At 40.3% G+C, this 18,976-nt stretch overlaps 1 protein-coding gene across 12 annotated transcripts in view; it reads right to left on the bottom strand.

Moving 5' to 3' along the window:
* Positions 1-1,240: 1,240 nt before the first annotated feature.
* Positions 1,241-18,976, bottom strand: part of LOC6616227 (cAMP-specific 3',5'-cyclic phosphodiesterase) — a 92,952-nt gene continuing 75,216 nt past the window's right edge. For 5 of the 12 annotated variants that reach the window (XM_002040556.2, XM_032726717.1, XM_032726718.1 and 2 more), the window contains 10 exons: positions 15,794-15,832; positions 9,678-9,782; positions 8,015-8,201; positions 7,735-7,828; positions 4,840-5,180; positions 4,497-4,761; positions 4,306-4,420; positions 4,074-4,236; positions 3,641-4,009; positions 1,241-3,480 (listed from right to left, as the gene is read on the bottom strand). In XM_002040556.2, coding sequence (XP_002040592.2) covers positions 3,277-3,480; positions 3,641-4,009; positions 4,074-4,236; positions 4,306-4,420; positions 4,497-4,761; positions 4,840-5,180; positions 7,735-7,828; positions 8,015-8,201; positions 9,678-9,782; positions 15,794-15,832 — 1,882 coding nt within the window. In that variant the 3' untranslated portion in view covers positions 1,241-3,276. Of the gene's footprint in view, positions 3,481-3,640; positions 4,010-4,073; positions 4,237-4,305; positions 4,421-4,496; positions 4,762-4,839; positions 5,181-7,734; positions 7,829-8,014; positions 8,202-9,677; positions 9,783-12,222; positions 12,678-15,793; positions 15,833-18,976 lie in introns of those variants that run through there. The other 7 variants (XM_032726716.1, XM_032726720.1, XM_032726722.1 and 4 more) reach the window with 4 other exon arrangements.

The raw sequence follows: 18,976 nt of genomic DNA, 5'->3' as shown, positions 1-18,976 counted from the left end.
AAAAGTTCTCATTTACGGCTAACAGCACAACAAACAGTTTTCATTTGGTTTTTCTTCGGCAACTTTACTCGTTATTCCCAATAAATTTGGCCAACCTGTGCCACAAATGCTGATCTCTCGTTACCCACACATATATGTAAATATTTACTTGCTTATTTCCCGCCACATATGTGTTAGTGGGTATCCTCAATGACATATGATGCTACAAAACTCTATGTGTGCATATATGCGTGATTTTTAAATAGTTTATATACACTGATATAATTGGCGGCACGTCGATAGGAAAAAATCGGATAAAGTACAGTAGTTGGGGAAGAAGGGGTATGGAATAGCGAGGGGAGGGGATTGGAGGGGAGGAAGGAGTACGAATCGAGTGCCTCTACTAGACAATTCAATTTCAGTCAAAAATTGATTTGGGGATTTGGGAATTTGGGGGACGGGGCGATAGGATAGATGCCTCTTTAACTCTGTGGTAACCTTCGGATTTACTTGGCATTTTCTAACAATTACATTTAGATACTTTTCGACTTTTTCACTATAAATTGCTTGTTCTTATGGGGCGCCCTCCTTGGGGTTATTTTCACGTGTGGCTTTGGACTTTAAGTTCATCGAATTACACATACACATACAACAACATCTGGTTAGGTTATGTTTCAAACTCGAGTATACATCAAATGTCCGTTACTGTATATATTCCTAGTATATATCTATATATGTGTGTTGGTATGCATATGCATATAAATTTAAATGTTCGGTTAATACTCTGGTAAATTACATAATCGTATAGCTATAGCTACACACGCACCAGTGCCGCGCTTGCTGCGGATTCTCTGTAGGTTTTCATTTCCGGCTTTATGGTTCTGCGGAAAGAGTTCACTCGCAGGAAAATTCGTGTTACAAATACAATACTAGTTTATTTTTCTGTTTTTCGCGTTTATTTTGTGAGAGGAGAAAAAAGTCATAAGGTTTTTGTTTTTGTTTTTTGTTTTTTTTTTGTTTGTTTTCTTTCTTTTATTTATTTCACTCAATTTGTTAAAGTAGCTTTTGGTTTTTGTTTAAGTTTGCCATGGACTTGCCGTCATTTTTGTTTTTGTCGCAACTATGGTTCAATTAATAATATATGTTTGTATGTAGGTAAGATATCTTGCTGTATTTGCTGAAGGTCGATTAAGTTTCGAAAAAAGTAGTTCTGAAGCGCACATTTACAATGCTGCTTAAATTGCTATAAAGTATCTTGTTCTTCAACTTTCCATCTCGCTTTTAATGATATTTTTAGACCATCAAGGTTCCACTTCATTTCATTACATTTCATTCACATATCATATTATATATATATATATATATATTTATATATTTATATATATTTGTAATTAAAAAAAAACACTATTTTATGCGCGGATCCTGCCCGCTTCAACACAAAAAAGAAATTTATAGCACTAGGTCTGAAAAAATAATGTTTTTGGGTAATAAATTAATAACAATAAAACATAATGTAAACAATAGTTAAATTATGCGCGTTTAGAATTTGGCCTGCCACATTGATCGATCCGCGCACCAGCGCCAGTATCGTGACTTTACATATGCATATAGGATATATCTATATATTGTATAGGTTAGGTTAAGTAATCATATTATAGCCAATGACTTTTTGGGATTATATCGTTTGTGTTGTTATTTTGCTTTGCTTTGGTTTTACAGTTGGAAAACTAAACTGTTTTTGTGCTTGAAGAGTCTTTTTTTTGGTGGTGTTCGCTTTGTAAATTGTGTGTGTGGCCCTTGCCAGTTATGTTTGTTCACTAAATTCATGAAAGCTCCGTCTCTTTCTTGTCCTGGTGTCTTGTCTCTTTCGTTTTAAATTTGTGTGGCTCAGTAAGTAGCATAGTAACTAGTAAAATAATGGTATAAGTAATATATAGCGAAAAATATTTGCGAAGACAGCGTTTGAAACTAATTTCGGTTTATCTCTCTACGTTCTCTTGTCTCCTTTCATTCTTTTCTGGAAGCAAATTAAATTGCAATTCAAATTGAAATTTGAAATGGAAATTCTTTAGCTAATTGTACAATAGTTTTTCCTTTTCCACATTTTCCACTTAGCTCCCTATTTATGTGTGTTTTTGGCTTGGTTTTCATTTTAGTTTAGCTGCAATGCAACATTTGCTAGCCGCTTGATTTAAATTCGAGTCCAACATTTAAATTATTTACAAATAATATTAAAAAAAATATTTATATCATATATATTACTATACAACTACAGTCTGGCTGTAGACTGTTCCTTTCTTCTCTTTCTTTCTTTCTTCTTTGTTGCTTGGGGTTTTGGGTTGTGGATTTGGATTTAGATTTAGATTTAGAATTAAATTGGTTTCAACTCGGTTGGCTTTCAATTTTGGTTTAATTCACTGGGTTCTTACACTTTACATGGTTGATTTTCTTTCGCTTCTGTCGCTGTGGTCTAAATTATAAAAAAAACTCCATGTGTTGCTGTTATCGTTTATCAGTTAGGTCTAGCGTTATCAATCAAGTAAAATAAATCTGTTTGGGCATGCAAAACATTTAAAACTTAATAACTTCTCTTAAGCTAGGTCAGATTAATTATTCCCTTTCGTTCGCCTGATTCTCCGTTTTAAATATTTCACTTTAGTCAAGGGATTAAAAGAGGAGACTCAGCTTAGGGGGCTTCCTCTGATGGATGCACTACTTCAGATGAATTTGACAAAAATCATTTACCTACACATGCAACAAAAATTGTATATATATAAAGGGCAGGGGAACTGGGGATTCTTTGGGCTTGGGGCGGGAGTTTCGGTATCGTCTTATTATAACTTATCAATTTTTTCTCATTATCTTTGCTTTGTCTTGAATTTAGTGTGTCTATGTTTGTTTTTTTTTTAACAATATGTACGATTTTATCTTAGTTAGCTCTGCCTCCTCCTCCTTTTTCCGTGTATTTTCAACATCAATCTCGGGTTCCATTAAGTAAATTTCTAATTTCCTTTTTCGATTTTCTCTAGACTTTATAGGTTTAACGGTAGTTTTGCTATTGCTGTTTGGATTTTTGTATGCGTTTAAACATTGGTTTAATATATTCTTACTTGGGTTTTTGGTTTTTTTTTGTATTTTTTTTTTGCATTTTTTCCAAGAGTTTTTCTTTGTTTTTTTTTTTTTGTTTTTCGTTTTAGGTTTTTGTTTGGTTTTCTGTGTTACTAGTAGTCACTAACGTAATAGGAAAAAGTTGTGAGCCTTTTCCTGTAATTTGCGATAAATTCCCACGACTCTCCGTCACATTCCACCGTGTTGCGGTTGGTTTTGGCAGCCACCCGTTCTTGGTGCCACTCCCCCGCCTGCGCCGCCACCGCCCCCAGCCCCGCTTAGCGCGGAGGCGGCGGTGGTTCCGGTGGTGCCCGTGGTGGTGCTCTCGCCACCACTCTCGTCGCCCTCCTCCAGCTCGGCGAGGTTCTCCTGGTCGGATTCCTCAAGGGTTACCTATTCATTGCACGAAATGCATCAAAGTTATTGCGAGTGTGACTCTCATTTGGTACTTGAATTCAGAACTGACATGGATTTTGAAAGCACAAATGCCTATATAACCATGTCAGTAACTGATTTCTGTACTTTCTGGGGGGGAAGGGGAGGAGGGGCTCACTTGAAAGCGTATCCTGTCCTCCTGCGGATTCTCATCGACGCCCGATGGCGGCGGCGAAGGCGGTATCATGCTCTGGTAGTAGTCTCTGTTCTCTTCAAGCGTGTCGAGTATATCCTGGGCATCCGGGTGCACCAGGTCCGCCCAGGTCTCCCATAGTGGGTGGACGATGTAGTCGATGAAGCCCACCTGCGACTTCTCGATGGTGGCATTGTGGCGATCGCACATGGGACTGATGTCCATGCCCGACTCGCGCTCCTTGTCGCCCTGCAGGAAGAACTCCTCCATGAGCAGGGCTACCCAGCGCTTGTAAAGCGGCAGCGGCTTGGTGGGATTGCTCAGATCGGCGCAGTGCACCAGATTCTCAAGCACCTAGTCGAGTAGAGGAGTAGTGTAAGCACAAGTGATCACATTCAAGTCCATCGACAACTCTCACCTGTATGCGATCGGTGTAGTTGTCCAGCAGCAGTACTCCGGAGCCGGCCACCTTCTTGGTTTCCACCATTGTCTTCAGGTCGGCCAGCAGACTCATGTGCTTGGACATGTCCGTGGACAGCACAATATCAATAACCATTTTCCTCAATGTTTGGCGTTGTTTCCTTTCGAAAAGATTGAACGTGGCTTGTACAATGTTTTGTGTGCATTTGGGTTAACTATGATGAACTCACTTTTGCATATTACAGAATATATCACATCCTTGATTTTGTAATAATTTAAAGGCAACAGCTAAATGATGATTTTCCAAAACAGATTCGTCATTGTACATTAATGCTAGTTCGGAACCTGCGGCAAAGTATATGCATAATGTTGCATAATTAGATTAGATTAGATTATCAGATCGAACTGAGGTAATACGCACTTGAGTTAACCAAGAACTGATTGGTTAAGCCGGGATGATCAACATCGTGGATGCAAGCGGCGAACAGCGCCCCGCCCACTTCGAGCGGTGTGAACACGCCCTCCAGCGCCGGTGTATTGAGTAGCACGTTGGTGCTTTGGGTCACGTCGGCGGCATGCAGCGAATTGTGAAACGGATTGTCTTTGACGTAGTGGTCCTCCAGAGTAGACATAAAGTTAAGAAAAGTTTTCGGTGGTATCATAAGACTGGTCAGTAATTCTCTACTCTGTGGGGCGGAAATGAGAAAGAGAAGAAGACAGTCATCAAACAATCATGCTTTTGCTATGATTCGCGTTTTTCGCACCTGAAATATGGTGTATGCCACACAGGTGAGCGGTCGATTGACGCTGAACTCGCCGATGCTGAATATCTGAATACCCCAGGTGTCCAGTTCGCCGAGCAGGGTGCCCAGCTCGTTCTCCCTGGGTGTCTCCACGCCGAAGGTGGGCAGCCGTTCGCCGGTGAAGCTGTTGGTGTGCGAGAGCGGCCTCTTCACGCCGCTGATCTGCGACATGGGCGGACCGCGCGGCGAGCGGGAGCGCGCGTACTGTCCAGCGGACTGCTGGCCAGCGGCCGCGTTGGCGGCCACCAGCTCGGGGTTATCCTCCACGCGCAGCGATGGCAGGTCGAACTCCTGCTGCTTGTCTGCAAGGAGTTTGGAACGCAAGTCAGAGTTAATTAGGAGAATCAAGTGTACGATTTTCTATTCGGGATGGATATTAAATAGGTTGCGATTGTTTGGTACAAGATGAAGATAGAATAACGCCCGCTGTGTTGTACAGAGCGCACCTCAGACATCACCGTCTGCCACAAACACACATGGGCCAGGGATCTATTGCGTATATCTACATCTGCATATTTCTATAACCGAATGGGGCAGGCAAATGTGGGCCAAGGGATGTGGAAGATGCGGATGTGGAGCAGTGACCCAAGTCCTTCAACTCGCATTGCTTCTTACTCGGTGCTTAAATAGCCATATAAATATTCAAGCGTTCGACGGCAAACAAGCAAAACTTTTGCAGTTTCCCATTCAAAATTCCATTGCCTACTTTTCGGGGCCGCAGCCCTTAACCCCTCGCAGCCCCATTGTTTTTGTTTGTTTGTCGCTGTTTGTGGCATGGAGAGCGAATTCAAGTTCAAATTGCCTGTGCATAAATTAATATTCATTTCAAATTCCAAATTGCGTTGAATTTTCGTCGGCCGGTAGAAACTAAAAACTTAAAACTACACATCAAACATAAATAATGTTTTGTTTGCTAGCATAGCTTGTGTCCTTTTAATGCGGCTCATGTGTTGCCACATTTGATCAACTCTTGACAGCTTGCGCACTTTAAGCCAAATTTAAAGCACTAAAGTCAAGCTGGCTTTTTTTTTTTTTTTTTTGGTTTTCCGCACCTTGCGATTCTTTTTGGCATGCTCCGAAAATCTCTTCCTTTCAACGGAAAATTTATTCACCTGATATGTGTGTGGCAGAATCTTGTTTTGCATATGCTGTCCTTACTTTCTCTTCGGTTGATTTTTTTCTTTTTTTGAGATTTTCCTGCTCCTAGGGCGAATTTCAGGTGCTGAAATCTGTTTTGACGCACCATAATTTTTTGGGGCATTTTCCAACACTTCTTTTCCATTCCCTCTTCCTTCTTCTTCTTTTTTTTTGACTTTCGAGGCCGAGGCTTCTGTTTCAAATGAAGTGTTACAAATGGACATTAGGCAGCCGTGTGTGTGTGGGGTGTATTTTTTTCACTGTGTGTATCCCCCAAATGCGATTTTATGCTTGATAAACTACGACAACAACAAGTTAGTTGGGTTAGGCCTGAAAATTCTAGTGAAAAGGTGGGTTTAGATCCCGAGAAGGTCACTTTATCCCCCGGCTGGTGTTCCCTCCTCCGCCCCCCCTCTGTGGCCACTCTTTCAGTGGCTGCTCAGTGAAGCAGAAATATGGACAAATGTGCAAATATGCCCGATATCCTTTCGCTCCCTCTGTTCCCACTTTTTTCTCCTACGCTTTTAACTTTTTATTTTTTTGCTGCTTTTTGACTAGGTGCGGCCCCTTTGTTTGTCCACGCTAACGCCACGCCCACCGCCCACCGCCCACCTTGCACGGGAAAAAAATAATTTGGAAAATGCTAACTTCATGAAGTTGATAAGTGGATAACTACTTTGTTATCAATCGTGCTAAATGTTATTTTTTCTTTAGTTCTTGATTTATTATAAATCACAAATTCAAAAATGGTTCCTAATTTAATTTGTTTTCTGTATAAACGAGTGGTCACTGTTTAAACCTGGAATGTATGCCCGCTCCCGCACACAGTGCCACCAAAACGGGAAAATGGGGAAAACTTTTCGGGGAAAATGAGGAACGGCAGTGCGCGTTGCGGGGGTCTCCGCTTTGGGGGATTGGCTCGCAGGTTAAACAATGAAATTTCCACTTCATCTGTTTTTATGCTGCTCTGCATAATTTAATTTTGCACTTTCAATTCGAGAAAATTTGGGTAGCAAAAGCGAATGAACTATTGTGCCTTCGAAATCTATTTATGTGGAACTACATGGCAACTACAGCTACATGGAATATAAAAAATACATTAAATATACTCGTTCAAGGGTATTATTTTCTCGACCTGTTTTCAGTGTTTGAAATCCAAATGGGTTTGCATAATTTTTTCGAGTTTTTCCGCTCTATTTTGTTGGCTCTGCAGAGCAGATTGATGGCTCGAGGCTTTAGCTACTTGAACTCCGTTCTTCTGCTCTTTCCCGCCGCGGTGGCTAATGCGATTTTATTGCATAATTTGGTGGGCCGAGCAGCCAGAAAAAAAAGAAAAAAAACAACGACGAAGGCAGGCCGAAACAAATTGCAGCCAGCGAAAGTTAAAGTCGCAAAACATCTTGAATAACTTTCGAGCCTCGAATGCGTGGCATCAGCGAGCTGAGGAGGGGCTTTGATGGGTTAAACTCATAGTTTGTGGCGTTGATGACGAGGCGGAATCGCAAATAAGGGGTAAATAGAATTGAAAATTCACGGGAAACGATTCGAGCGTTGGTATTGTTTTGCAAAAACTTTGCAATGAAATGAATTTCCAACTTGAAACGAATCGATTGGGGGATTTCAGTTGAATGCTGATTTGCTGAGAGGAGCGGAGTAAACTTAAGATCTATCGGTGAATAATCCAAAGTGCTGCTATATAACTAGCATATCGAAACTCACCCAAAAATGTGGAACATATATATTCGGAAATCTGGTTTCCCGATCTGCTGGACTCGCTGAAGTGCGACAGCTCCTTGTTGAGCATGCGTTTGAACTGAAAGGGTGGAAATTTGAGTTAAGTTAATCAAGTTTGCTAATGAATAAGGCCAAACTTAAAACTAACTAATCGTTTTGCTAATCGAACTTCGATAAACATTTCGCAATGTAAATAGTTATTTTGTATCTACTCGCTGTAATTCGTAACTAGTGAAGTGAAGTGAAGTGAATGTTGGGATCCTACCTTAAGCGACGCCATGTCGGAGACGCTGCGATGGGTCTGGATGGTCTCCAACTGGTCGAGGCACCAGTCCAGCTCCTCGATTGTGTCGGTGGCCAGGCGGGTGTAGGCCTCCTCGCCCTGGGACAGTGGGGCTCCTGGGGGGTTTCCCGATCGCGAGGCCGACGAGGATTGGTTGGGCCGCCTGGATCTTGATGGATTAATACACAGTTTTCCACACACACACACACACGCGCGCACACACATAGAGAGGGGGATTGGGAAATGGGCGGGGGTAGGCGGTTGGGTTCGGGGTGCAGATACAACAAACGAACAAAATCATCAAACAAACAAACAAACAGACAAACGAATCAACAAACAATCGAACGAACATTTAAGGGAGCATGGTAAGCAAATATGAAAATTTAGACGATTTAATTGGGCAATAGTTGTTAAAAATCAAAACGGGCAGTGGGGGGGGGGGGGGGGGGGAGTGGGGAGTACGGAGTACGGAGTACGGATTATGGTATATGGAATGTCACGTTGCATGGTGTGGGTGTGGCAAGAGGAGAACACGACATTTAGATTTGTGATTTTGCAAAAGTATCGGTGACACACATAGACGCATATGGAAATGGCAAAATCGGAAAGAGAGTTAGAGAGAGAGAGAGAGCGAGAGAGAGCGGAAGAGAGAGAAAAAATATTTATATTTGTGAATTTTCATCATTTTTTAGGGGGGATGGTCGTAAGGGTTAAACTTTCTATTTACAGCAATCACTGGAAAGTCAGGGGTCTGAGAGGGTTTAGGGGCCTGCAGGGGGTTAAGGGTGTTAAGGTGTTAAGTGTTATGTGCTTTAACCCATTTCTTCAAGGCGTGCATCTTTTCGAACAAACGCATTTATTTACACTTAATTATATGATTAATAGTGTTATTCTCGTTTTCGGGTTAGTAAATTTGTTCATATATCGATTAATTTCTTCAAATCATCATATTAACTAACAACTAACTTGCAAGCAGCAATCGACAAGACAAACATTTCTCGCTTGAGCAATTCTTCTTTGGAAAATTGACTTTTCATCGCTTTTGAACATAAATGCTCTCTAAATTTAAGTTTTGCGCCATGGATATATTCCACGAAAAAATTCTTATAAAATTCTGATGCTGTCCCACTTGTTTTGGCGATATACTTGTTGTATTTTTGGAACATTTCGCGTCATTTCTGAAAAGTAGGGGGTTCGCTGGGTTCTATTTATATTTTTTCATTTAATCTATTTGTGTTTTTGTTTTTCCACATTTTTTTATGGACCGACCATCAAAAGTTATTGTTGGAGGCGAGTGTTATTTTGTTTGTTGTCATTGTGGTCGCTGCTTTTGATTAATTAAAGTGTGAGACGACAAAAAACACACACCAAGACCAGAGCGAGAGAGAGAGAGGGAGAGTCAGAGGGAGATAGAGAGAGAGAGAGAGTGAGTAGGTTAAGGCGAGCAGAGAGCAGGCGGCAGCACACATAGGGGTTAAGGGGGTTAAAACAGAGCGAGATTTCATATTTTCGGGGTCAAGTACATTGCATATACATAGTACACAACAAATTGAATGCCTCCCGTGGATTGCGGAGGCTGCGGGGCTGAGGGGGTGGGTGAGAGGGTGGTGCTAAAAGGGGCGTGTCAAGGTCACAATACACTTACTTGTTAGATGCTGGAACATTTGTCAGACTTAATAAATTGTTGCGCACTGAACGTAAGCTGGCTAAAATTTGGGCGAAAGGCGTCACAATGAGATCCTCGCCGTGGCTGCAAGAAAGTGTGAAAGAGAAAGTGTGGAGAAAGGTGGAATGATATTAGTTTTAATTGAAATCCAGTGGAAATATTCCTCAAAATAAGCCAAAACCAAGAGGAGATAAGCCGTGTAAAGCCATGCAATTATATTACCCAATATGTAAAATATATCTAAGCTTTTACAATTAATATTATAATTATGCACAAGAAATTAAAGTTTCCCTTTGAAGTACAGAACATTAAGTATATCCAATGAAACACAATGACATTGAACATATTTTCCTCTTCTTATTTTTGCAAATAAAACCAATCAAGGAAAAAGTATTAACACCTTTTGCTAAACTATTGATGTTTTTCGCATTACGCTGTAATATGCTTTAATAATTGCATAGTGTGTTTGGAAACATATAAAAGTCGGTCAACCGAATACTCTTACATCGCACAAGTTTCTAAGGCTCTTTGATGCATTGCCAAAAGCTGCGAAAACAAGACCATAAATAACACCAAGAATTTTAAACGAAAATTTTGCTAATTTATTTAAATTTCGATCTTTTTCTTTTTGCTGTATTCTGTCGAAACTATGTAATTTGTTTGGCATTCATTTTGAGTAGAATTTAAATGGCAAAATGTTGTGAAAATCGAAAACGGTGCTCGGAAGAGGTCAGCGAATGTCCCTCGAATAAAAAAGAGGGGGAAAAAAAAGGGACGCCATGGCGACGGCCAAGTTTCGGTTTCTATCCGCCGCCCTTTTTATCCTGAAAATTCCACGCAAATTGCGGGAAACATGAAGGAATAAAAAGGGCACTGGAAGGACCTCCAAGACGTGGGCGTGGCTCATGGGCCGGACTTTTCCGTCTTGGCAAAGTCGCTGAGATTTTTCGCTGTGTGCCAAAAATAAAGCAAAAGGAAGCCGAACATTTACGAAGAAATACCGAGAATCGCATTGAGGAGCAAAAACAAGGAGACACGACGAAAAAAACGTTGACAAACAAAAAATGGCATAAATAATTAAGTATAAAAAGCGCATTCATATAGACATATGTGTGTATAGCTATGTATGCATATATGTATGTGTGCCAAGTTGCGGGGGCGTTCACATCGGTGCCGTCACGAGAATCGGTAGACAAATTAAACGCAGTGAAACGGCGCCAAAGAATTTAAATTAAAATTAATTGAAAGCAGAACGTGAGGGATGGGTCAACCTATTTTTCGATCATTTCATCAAAATATAGATCAGCATAAAAGCATAAAAACCCCCAATTTCCACTACATTCAATTAGCATAAACGTAAATCGAAAAGGCGCTGAGTGAAAGTACTGAGTGATATTTCAATGTGTGTAAAATTGACCGCTTCACAACAATAAAAACGCAGCCTATTCGAATTCACATTTCTGGGCACTTTTCACTTTTCTCCCTTCACTCGTCGCCTGTCGCACGCTATTTGCTTAACACACTTTTGTCCGGCTTGCCTGACTTTTGGCACGTCGCTCATATGGCGCTCATTGAAATCGGGCAGAAAAATCGTGCCAGACATTATCCATCGATAACCGCAAACAACACTGGAAAACGGCGGGAAAAGCGAACGTTCAAAACAAATGGGTTGTTTGTCTGCCTTTTGTACGCGAAGAACTTTCATGATGGTTAATTTTTTTGTTGACACTGATTTGCCATTTCGTTCAAAGACACTGTGGGGGTGCGTCCACCCCTGAATATTTCTTATTATTTCTGTGCCATTTCGCCAGCTATTTCGGTGGATTTATATTGCGACGCATTTTCAACACGCCCCCAAGAGATCGCCTCTTTAGTTAAAAACACAGCGTGACTCATCAAAAGTGTAGTAGACAAATGAAAGACTGATGTGCATAATTAAATTCTAATCACTATCTATTGTTGCAAAGGCCCACTATTTGCAGCTAAATGACAAATCCAAACGGATTCTATAAAATTGGACAGCTTAACTAAAAATTTCCTATGATGACAACTACTAAAAGCCTAATGGCAAATATGTATAGTTTCTAGGAATTTGTGCGAAAACATATTGGAAACGCAATGACATTCACTCAAATTAAAACAAAAAGTTTTTAACCAGACGGATTTTGTCAGATTTAGAAAGGGAATTCCCGCAGAACGCAGGAAATCAATGTCCCAGTCAATAAAATGTTAATTAAAATTAAAACTAAATATAGTAAGTGGTATATGTATAAATCTAAAGCTCAGCCAACATATTGTCGCACGGAAATAAACGCGAGCCATAGATCATAATTAATGGAGGCAAATATAGAAGACACGCGGCCTGTTGGATGTCATTAAAATTGAAATCTGCTGTATTTTCGATAAATACGTATGTATCTCAAAAGATATATGCTCGTGTATCCAACATATAGAGGCGGCAAAACTATTTCGAGAGCTGGCCATAAATGGCCCTGATCGGGCCAGCATATCCCTTGATATATACCTGCGCTGTGACTTGATGGAGAACATGTTGTCCCGATCGTTCAGAATGGTCAAAGCCAAGTCGTCCTGCATTATCGAGGGTATCATATTGAAGAAACTGTGCACTCGCGGCAGAGACTGCGACGATGCTGAGTTTTTGTTCAGCATTTTGCTGGATTTTGCACAATTGGAACGGCAACAAAAAATAAAAGAAAATAAACGCAATGTTGTTTATAATAGACGAAATGAAATTAACAAGCACTTTTGGCCCCCATGGGCCCACTAGTTCGAAATTCTGTGCTCCGCTTGATGAAAGTCTTTAAGTCGCCTGTTTATTTTTCAGTTCTTCTGCGTTTGAAGCAATCGGTTCGAGATTTCCGCGGCTAGTTTCAGATTTTTTCGAAATTTCCACGAGCAACCGCAAAACGAGAATGAAGCGCGTCCCGTGGCAGAAAAATACAGAAATCAGAAAACACAGTGGCCAAACACACGTAAAAGAAAAATTATCGCAGACGAGTCTCGCGAGAGCGGAGCGCACAAATTATATTCAACTTATAAAAAAAAAGGAAAAAAAAATATTTCTACTTGTCGCTCGTGAGAGTGTTTTTTCTTATTTTCATCTCGCTTAAGGTTTCAGCTTGCTTTTCATCTTCATCAGGCGAACCGAGCAGCAGTTGCTCAATTATGGGGATACAGGGTGCGAATTAGTGCAATATGCAAATGCCATACTTTGCAGCCAGTTTGTAAGGTCAAAGTGCGTTTCGCATTTAAGTGCAAAAATGCCAAGAGAATGTGAGTTCTTTTTTCTTTCTTTAATTATCTCGAGGCACCCTGTTTTTGGGAATACGTCCTTCTCTGGCACTTCATCATTATTGCCATTGGCGTCGTCATAGGCAACGCAACTATGCTCATGATGAGCACTCGGCAGGAGAAAAGATAGCTACGCTCAAATAATTTAATTTTCATTTGCCATGCCCCCCCTTTTCCCCTCCCCCACCCCTTCTGTCGACGCTTTTCCCATCGCACTTACCTACGCTAATGCTTAATAAATTCCCCCTCTCTATTTTCGCTGGTTAATATTAATAGTATTAATATTCTTGTTGTTTTTGCTTCTGCAGCTGTTGGCATTTGATTAACGCTCATTAGCGGCAGCAACGAAATAAAAAAAAATCAAAACAGCGTCCACATTCATTTTTAAATACGGCAATGAATTTAATATCTTTCGCATGATAGGGGAGAAATTGTATTAAAGAAATAAGAAAACGAGCGCATGAAAATGAAAAAAAAAGCTAAACAGAGAATAATGTTACAGGAATTCTAATAATACAAATTCTATGAGCGATTTTTGAATTTTGCCTACGCAGCACTTAAGCTGATAACTGGGTAATGAGGACCACATTACTCATGCGCACCGTGCGCCGAAATGGCGTTTTGAATGGCTTTGCATTTATTGCATTTACTGAGCGAATGATTGCAGTCATTACAAAGCTCAAACGACGTCTAATCTGTACACGTAGAAAAATGAGTTAAACATTCAAGATAAATCAAGTCAATTTCAAACAATAAATGGTAGTTTAAGTCACATTTAAATCCATATATGCACCATTTTATCAAAACTTGATTCGAAATCGAACCTTTTTTTTCTCAAGTGCACTAAGCAATTCGAATAAACATTCTCGGGGGAATATCTTCGGGCATTTGTCTTAATCTGACTGGTGGCAGAGATTTACAGAGATTTATGCAATCAAACAGTTGCTGACCACATTTCACATTTAGCTGCCGCCTTGAAAACCAGTCAACTAAAACTATAACCGTTTCAACTGTCCATTAATTCATATAATGCGGAATGAGCTTTGCTGCTCTAAATGTGTTGAGTGCGACTCTGGTAATACACTCCAAGAATTTAGTGACTTAAATTCGAATCGAACTTTACAAAATTATAAATTTGTGCTTATAAAGAATTCTAAAGAGAACACATATCTTTTTAACGAGGTAAAAATCAATTCGAACAAATATATATATATAAAGGTTTAAATGCCTCAGTGGAGTCTAAAACTGCCTGTCGATCGGGAATATAGAATATATTTTATATTTGGCCCTTATTCGTTTTGGCCATATCATGGAAGAATGCACTTCGAGCTGCCGATATTAAAGCACTTAATTTGCATTTCACTTTTGGCTCAGCACAGCCATTTTCCATTTTCCATTTACCATTTTCCGCTTTCCCCGGCCAGCCTGCCATTTCCATGCCACACACACACACACACGGCTATAAAAAGGAATTTCTATTTTTTCGCCGCTGGGTGTGAATGACAAATCTGCAATGTGCGATGCATTTTTCCCGTATATACATATATATATATATATATATACGTGTGTATATAGTGTCTCGCATATGTATATTAAAGCTAAAATTATGCGCCCGCAATCACGAGCACTCACGAATCATATTCAGGCACTCACAGTTTATTTTCCTTCTTTTTTTTGAGCCAATTGAGGCACTGGTGGCAGAGCAAATTTAATGCACGGCAAAAATGTATTTTATTTAGTTGAAGATGAGGCAAAGGCATTCCTCTTCTGCTGCCTCATCTTGGGCCATATTTTATGGGGTCTTCGCGTTGCTTTTGGCCTTGTTTCGTGTGCCAGCGTTCGGTGTCACGCTGCGTATGAGTAATGTGAGGAACGTATACGCCCGGTGGTACGGCACTGCATGTGGCAACTAGACTGCGACCACAGCGGGTGACTTTCGAGAGAGAGTTCCCCCTGATTGACTTCTGTCAGCAATTATTCCGTTTTATTTATTTTCTCTATATACATTTCTCTCTTCTTTTTTTTTTTTTTGGGCCTTGGCACTTGGGGACAGGAAATAGGAAATGTTTTTCATATTTAAATTAGCTTGGCCTGCACTCAATAATATGCCAGATGTCAGCGTCATTCGATGTGCGAAATTCCTCTGCAACTCGTGACCGTCCAAGAAAAATGGGAATGACTCAACGGACATGGCCAACGTGTGAGCGTTGTGAGTCGAAAAGATTCGATTCTACGAGGGGTAAAGTTCAAAGTTCATTGAACCAAGGAATATTACAAAGTACTGGAACATATTCAAAAATATTTCCGAAGTAATTCTAAATTGAAAAATTTTTATATTCCTTAGCTTACGACATTTAAAAAAATTGATTTCATACATTACCATTGTTGCTTACAATATAAATTGAACGTACTCGATAAACACTATGATTTAATCTATCAATGATTGCAAGCAAGCAAAGTAAACAAATAAAATGTGGAAAAATCGTGGAAAGCAATGGAATTCCATGATAAAATAGCTACAAATTACCCTTAATAAGTCCGCAAACAGAATTTCGCAATATGTAATTATATGTAATTATCGGGTATTCAAGTAGCGAAACAAAAAACGCATGCAAATCACAAAATGCAGGACGACAATGGCAGAATGAAAAGGACAACAAACATACAAACATCAAATGCAAAGGCAGGCAAGACATAACGATAGAGATAGATAGATAGCTAGATAGAGAGAGACAGAGAAAGAGAGAGCGATATAGGCAGATCAATTCTCTCGGCATACGTACGATCGGTCAACGAGTATAGAGGCTTCCTGTTCTTTAAACCTGGAAAAAGGGTTACAATCTTAATAAACAACGAGTATACAGACAACAATCATAAGAATTGTACTAAGTACTAAGTGAAGGAAATAGAGGGAATATAGGTTAGAATATGGGGAAAATAGGCGGAAACTAGGTGGCAAATGTAGCAAACAATGAAAGTAGAAGGGAATAGGATGGCAAACTAAACATGTAAAATCAAACCATAATTTGATATACAAATAAAAATACGAATAGTCCTTAGACTTTTAATTAAATATAACACGTACTTTACTCTACAGCTCTTTGCGAGATTACAAATGGAAACTAAGTTGTTACCTGAAGTCAGTAAACAAGAAGTCCGTCTGTCACACCCGTGTAATAATTCGAAATGCATCCAGTTTTAGCCCCAATTGTTTATGTTTCAAACACGAAACTAAAACGAACAGTTCGCACACTAAAAACACTTAATATTACACTGTTTAACACTGTTTAATCGAAAAGAAAACTGAGTTGTTTATATTGAACATATGAAGAACCACTCTAGATTTTTTTATATATGGTTAAGCTGGGAATATCTAATATAACTATGAATGCGAATGAATGAAAATTCTCTCCTGAATAACCTATACATAAATTAATAATACATTTCAGAGTGAGTCCCTTTTCTCTACGTGTATTTTCCCGGAGAGACCAATTGATGCGTCACGTGCAGCCAAATGCTAAGTGGGCGAGCGGTGAAAAGTGGGGGGTTGAAAGCGGGTGGCAAGTGGGGCGGCAATGCCCGACGACTTTCGCTGACGCAGACAATGACCCCTCCGCATAGATCAGTGCAAATCCAGCGTAATGACGTCATTCCACCACGTCACAACAAACAGACAGACAAACAAAATGTGGGGAGCAGGGAAGGAGCTGGGCTGCACAAAAGTCGAAGTTGAAGTGTTGACATTTAAGCACATGGCCAAAAGGACCCCCCAGCCAACAGCCACCAACCACCAGCCCCGCCCCGCCCCTTTTGGCAACCGACTTTGCCGCCCATTTGTCTCCTGCATTTAGAACTTTGTGTGCAAATGTCATTGGGCGCAAATAAAGGGGCGGGCACAGTGCAAAGGCCCTTTACATAATAGGAGGTCAACTAATCGGACCTTTGGCGACATTACGTTATCTAACTTTGTTTTGTTTGGCAATAGAGAGAGCTCGTCGTAGGATTTATTTTGTACGGCATTCGTTCATTTGAACCTTGGTTGCCATTAAATTTATAATATTGTTTGTTTCTTTGAAGGAAATATAAAATCGCTTAACTTGGTTGGTTTGCCAGCACCTCAGCGTTCACCGCAGTTAACCCGAAACTAATCCACAAACACCGCAGAAGCCGAAATCCAACGAAAAGGATTTCACTTCCTTACTCCTGCACTTCCTTCAAACTCTTATTCCAATTTGTTTTCTATTTGGCTCTCCTCTCAGTAGTTTTTCCATCAGCTTATAAAGTTAATGGCAACGCAAGTTGCAGCCAACAGGATGAATTTCAAAACGAATTTGCATGGTTGGCTGGACGAAAACTTTCGAATTCACCTGACTCAGTTTTGGGGATAAATTAAGGCCAGAATTTAGGACTTCAAGGGGATTGATCCGCGTAGAGGAAATGCTCTATTGAATCTTATTGCTACTATATTTTTCGCAGTGCACAAGTCTTGGAAATCCTACCCCACTACAAGAATTGTTTTCTGCCATTTGTTGAAAACAATTCCACTTAACTGCATCTATTATTATTGTTGCCATGATTATTTTCTCGTTTTTCGGGGTGGCTGTCCGAAAATGTGAGATGGAACATCCCGATATGCCGACAACAAAATATTATGACTAATTGTGAGCTGTTTTGCTCGAATGACGACGACCTTGACATTTACACGGAAAATAACCAAATCGCCAAATGGATGGATGGGCTGAATGTGGGTGGGTTCGTTGTTTTATGGTGGTATGCAAGACAGAATCTCGGACAGTCGGCTAATTATTTGTTATTAGTGTTGAAATCTGTATGAAACTTGGTCGGTCGTCAGCCAATGGTTTCAGTACTTGGGCATGGTGCTCGCTCAGCCCAGGATTCCCATTCCATCCATAAATACGTGTGTGTGTAATTGACAGCTCATCAGAAACATTGTTTGAAAGTGCCAGCCCCTAGAAATATTCCAACTTGATTGAAAGCAAACGCAGCGTGCGTTGAAAGGTGAAGATTGCCCCCTCTCTCTCTGCTCTTCCCACCCACACGCCTCCGTCTCCTTCTCTGGTTTTCCCACGACTCTTTCCCCAGTGGACGCGGTGGCGGAGGGGAGGGACAGTTTAGCAGGCCGAAAAACTTTGAAGGCAGACAAAAGTTTTCGGCTTCCATGCCACACCGAAAACAAATGCAAATTGCGTTGCTGTCGCCTGCCAAAAACATTTGACCGTAAAGGGAAAACTACAACAACACCTGAGGAAAAGCAACCACAGCAACAACAATAGGGATGGCCAAGAAGGAGGTCGAACAACTGGGGAAAACAAAACGCCTATCGCCTATATCAACTAAAATTGAGTTGGTTCTACTTGAACGAATTACACAACAGATAATACAAGAATTTCTTGTGATTTCCCGTTTTAATAAACTTTAAATTTCTGTACTAAATATAACCTATTTTATTAACAGCGTTTTTGTTGTTAAAATTCAGCTTGTTAGCCATATTGATTGATTGATTGAGTTTTCCTTTTGATCGCAAATTTTCTAGCGACTCAAGATGTTTTCCGCCCTGCTTTTAAGTTTTCTCTATCGGTCCAAATATTTTTGCTTTTGTAATTTTACAGCCATAATTTGCGCCATACATTTAAAGGAAAGAAGGTGGAAAAACTGAAAACTGAAAAGTGGCAAAGGCAAAGGCAAAGCTCACTTTTGGCGCTGTAAAAATGTAAATATTTTGCAGCCTTTGCTCGCGATTTTCCACCGCTTTTCCCATCTGTTCGTGGTGATTATTAACAGCCTCCCACTTTTCTTGTTGTTGTTGTTATTGCAGCGGCATGTGTAATTAGGGGATATTGTTTTTGTGCATATTACATATGTACGTGTAAGTTTTCGGTTCGAGTGTGTGTGTGTGTGTGTGTGTGTGAGAGGGAATTTCTCTTTTGTCTCTGTTAGCGTGGCCC

The sequence above is a fragment of the Drosophila sechellia genome, chromosome X, assembly GCF_004382195.2.
Source record: "Drosophila sechellia strain sech25 chromosome X, ASM438219v1, whole genome shotgun sequence".
In the NCBI taxonomy this organism is placed as follows: domain Eukaryota; kingdom Metazoa; phylum Arthropoda; class Insecta; order Diptera; family Drosophilidae; genus Drosophila; species Drosophila sechellia.
Note: the sequence above shows the minus strand (reverse complement) of the source record. Positions and strands in the feature narration are given on the sequence as shown.